The sequence below is a fragment of the Citrus clementina genome, unplaced genomic scaffold (genome assembly GCF_000493195.1).
Source record: "Citrus clementina cultivar Clemenules unplaced genomic scaffold, Citrus_clementina_v1.0 scaffold_8, whole genome shotgun sequence".
Taxonomy (NCBI): Eukaryota; Viridiplantae; Streptophyta; class Magnoliopsida; order Sapindales; family Rutaceae; genus Citrus; species Citrus x clementina.
Genome location: NW_006262022.1, coordinates 3,035,413 through 3,039,636, shown reverse-complemented (window position 1 = coordinate 3,039,636; position 4,224 = coordinate 3,035,413). Strand labels below are relative to the sequence as shown.

At 37.9% G+C, this 4,224-nt stretch overlaps 1 protein-coding gene across 1 annotated transcript; it reads right to left on the bottom strand.

Moving 5' to 3' along the window:
* Positions 1 to 417: 417 nt before the first annotated feature.
* On the bottom strand, positions 418 to 3,668 carry LOC18035264 (pentatricopeptide repeat-containing protein At4g33990). The gene is made up of 2 exons (XM_024178164.1): positions 3,564 to 3,668; positions 418 to 3,234 (listed from the first exon to the last, which is right to left on the bottom strand). Exons 1-2 carry the CDS (start codon positions 3,569 to 3,571, stop codon positions 780 to 782), a joined length of 2,463 nt encoding a protein of 820 aa, XP_024033932.1. The 5' UTR covers positions 3,572 to 3,668; the 3' UTR covers positions 418 to 779.
* Positions 3,669 to 4,224: the final 556 nt, after the last annotated feature.

The following is a 4,224-nucleotide window of genomic DNA, read 5'->3' as shown; positions in this document are numbered from 1 at the left end:
TAATCGCAAACCAAACGAGTAATGTGATCTCGTAAGAATAAATAAAATAGATATTAACATAATCTAATAGTAGAGAAATCACTCGAATGCAGGTTATAAATCTCAATTATTACGGGAGGAAGATGGAGGAGAGTCCAAAAGTTATTACGTGTGCTATAAATCATAATCTATGTTGGGGACATGTAGATGATGGGTTAAATTGAAAGTTGGTGCATAATTGCTTTTCCAGATAAGCACCTGAGCATCTAAAATTCTTCTTATGAGCTGCCAACTAGTTGGTGAAACAGAAAAGGGCAGCATTATAGCATATTGATAATGGCATGACACTGGAGGAATAAGGGTTTTGCACAAGCTTTTTAGTAACAGGAAGCCACCATTATAGAGACTAATTGAAAACGCTTTTTGTGAGGAGAAAAAGAGTGTGTTAACAGATATGTTTTCATATGCACTTTTGTAAAGAATACCAATTTCCGCTTGGTACACAAACATTACAGCTGTTTGAAGAATACCAATTTCTGCTTGGTACATAAACATTACAGCTCAAACAGCATTAACTTTCAAGAAATATGAACATCTTTTCTATTCTTTCTTGTGGTCTTTTTCTGATTCAGACCAGCTCTACTTTAGAAATATGCTTGACTTTGGTGAGCATTAGTTGCAGTGCCAGCTAAAGAGCATAAAATATATTCATCCAGACATGGTGCTTAACAGACCAAATCAATTCTTTATGCTGCCGAAGTTCAACATTCAGCGGGGTCTGTGTTATTTTATGGCCAAAATTACCAGTAATCTCCACAAGAGCAGATTCCATCTTTGAAGCGATGAAATCGGTTTGAATCTCTAACAATAATCTCCCTCTCAGTAATTTGTGATATGAATTTAGTCCAGTTGTGGCAATCACCACAAACCCGCAAGTTTTTGAATATCTGAATAGGACTTTTAGGAGGGGAGCTAATGATTCCAAATGCAATTGCCAGTCTCTCGCTATGACTTGTGAGGATATGCTCCTTTTCATCTTCTTCAACATCCTGCAACACAAAACTTTTGTCCGGAACATAACCAAGGCTCTTCATTTTTGCAGTCAAATTCCTCAACTCATCGTATATTTTCTCATACTTTGGATGGGTTCGATTCCCAGTGTAGAATATATCAACCTTATTGTTTACTTCAATTGAACTCCACCCAGGAGTCTTCTTCAATCCTCTGTCTCTAGCTAGTGATCTCACTTCATCCACTCCCTCCCACTTCCCTACATTTGCGTAAATATTTGACATCAGAACATAGTACCCAACATTCTCCGAATCAACTTCAAACAAACGATCGGAAGCAACTGCTCCCAACTCCATATTTCCATGAATTCTGCAAGCACCAAGAAGAGCACCCCAGATAGAAGCATCGGGCCGTACTGGCATATTTTGTATAAAGTTGTGAGCCATTCCTAAATGCCCAGCCCTACCAAACAAATCTACCATACAGCCATAATGCTTCAAATGAGGCTTGATCCCAAATTCTTCTTGCATCATATGGAAGTACCTTTGACCTTCACTAACCAAACCTGAATGGCTACAAGCCGTTAATAGAGATACAAAGGTTATATGGTCTGGTCTCACTCCCTCATCTAGCATTTGTCTAAAAAAATTCAAAGCTTTGTCACCCTGCCCGTGGATGCCATGACAGGATATTATGGCATTCCAAGGAACCGAGCTGCTCCTTGGTACTTGGTAGAATAACGACATTGCATCATCTATCCTCCCGCATTTTCCATACATGTCAACAAGGCAAGTTGCCACAAAGACATCAAAGCAGAGACAGTTCTTAATCACCCGCGCATGAATCTTAATCCCCTGTCGCAAGGCTCCTACGTGGGAATAAGCTGGTAGAATGCTTACATAAGTCCCTTGATTTGGGTTTATCTCATTGCACTCTTCCATCATCTGGAATACTTCAATTGCCTCACTTGCAAGACCATTTTGAGCATAGCCAGTGATCAAAGTATTCCATGAAATCACATCTTTTACAGGTAGCCCCTCAAAAACTGCACAAGCAGAATTTATAATGCCCAACTTGGCATACATGTCGACAACAGCATTTCCAATGATAACATCTTCCATAAACCAATCTCTCCTCATGATAAATCCATGAACTGACCTGCTATTTCTACAATCATTCAATTGAGCAACAATTGAAGTCAAACTCACTAATGTCAACAAATCAGGCTGAATTCCAGCTTGTTGCATCGTGGTAAAAAACCCATGAGCAGTAATTGGATCATTACTTTGCTCATACGCAGCAATTATTGAGTTCCAAGAGACAACATCTCTCTCCATCATTTGATCAAAAACTCTGAGTGCATGCCTCATCATACCAAATTTTGCATACATGTTAATCAAGTTATTGGACACAAACAAATTGAATTCCAATCCATGCTTTACGATATACAAATGAATTAGCAGCCCGCTTAAAATATTATCTGACCGTGCACAAACAGGAAGAATACTAGCAACAGTAATTGGATCCATGCTAACTCCTTCCAATCTCATTTCATCAAGAATATCTAAAGCCTCAACAGCATTGCCACTTTGACAGTAACCAGAAATCATTGCATTCCAAGAACCACTATCTCGGACGGGCATATCATCAAATAACTTACGAGCAACGTTTGCTAATCCGAACCGGCAATACATATGTAACAAGGAAGCAGCCACAAAAACATCCCATTCAAATCCCAGCTTTAAAACCGAGCAATGTATCTTCTTCCCATCAACTAGATTTCTACAAGCTTTCAACACGGGAGGAAAAGTATAGAAATCAGGTCGAAGGCCAGAAGTCAACGTAAACTGGTAGAAACAGTCTACAGCTTCAGAGAGTCGGCCACAGCGGACATAAACAGATATCATCGAATTCCACGTGTATACATTCCTATAAGAGATGTGATCAAACGTGTAGCGAGAAAATGAGAGATCACCCAAGTTGGCATAAAAATTAACAAGCTTGGTGGAGCTAAACACAGTCTTGATCTTCCCTGACACCACAAGAAGCGCATGCAGGCGCTTAACATGATCCAATTTAGTGCAGGATTGGAATAGAACATCGAAATCAATCTCCCTGCTCTCATTTTCAAGACAATCTGGGCTAATTTGCAAAGAATTAGCAGCTGCTGAAAACAATGGGCGATGAGCTTGAAGCAATGGCAATAACTTGCAAAGCCGCCTATCTTTGCAGCTTGGCGCCAATCTAAGTATACAAATAATAATTGAAAAAAAAAATATACAGCAAGAGTTAAAGCCCAACAATGCACAATTAACAAATAATCAAACAGAAAAACAAACATAGTTAATTCCCAAATTAAATAAATAAACAAATAAAGCATAAAAATGTGAACTTTTGCATAGTTACAGTCTCTACAGAGAAACCCCAATTTAGAAAATATGAAAAGATGAAAAATACCAAAGTGAGGGCTGTGAATTTCATTTATGTCCCGCACTTCAACAGCATTCAGAAAGCGTTTTTTTTTTTTACATTTAAAAAAATTGAGATAGAAAGAGAAAAGGGAGTATTTCTACCTGAACATACATGTAAATTTCAGTGTGATATAGTAACCCAGTATAAAATGGCTCGCATTTGATTAGATTGAGCGTGGAGGTTTTAGGGGATTAGGGTTTTACAGAGTGGAGTAGTGGACGGCTTGTTAGAAACTGTTAGATGGGCCGGGATGTGTGAAAGGCTTGATACGACAGCGTTTAGCAATTTACCCATAAGCCGTCCAGATTAGTAGATGGGCCGGGATGTATGTGAAGGCATTGATACGACAGCGTTTAGCAGTGTACCTATATAAGCCGTCCAAATCTGATTCATTCTTTGAAATAAAGGCTTCTCCAAACGCACTTTTATCATTTTCTAAATTTACCCGATTTACAAGTGCATCGAGTAATAAAAGGGTGCATTTAGGTTCACTCGATTAGAACAGAACGCGTGTGTGTATTTCTTTCTATTTGAATTTAGGGGATATCAAAATTCTCTACAGGACGGACTCGACAGATTTTTTTTTACTTGGAGATAATTTTATATTTAATTTTTTATTCAGAAAAGAGGAGAAAAATTTAATACCTAATATCTTATTTAGGCTGAAATCTCTATTCCCTCCTCATCTCTGTCATTTCTATCTTTAATTTTAATTTTATTTCTTCTAAAACTTTAGTAAATACATTTAAATTTTAAATTGTA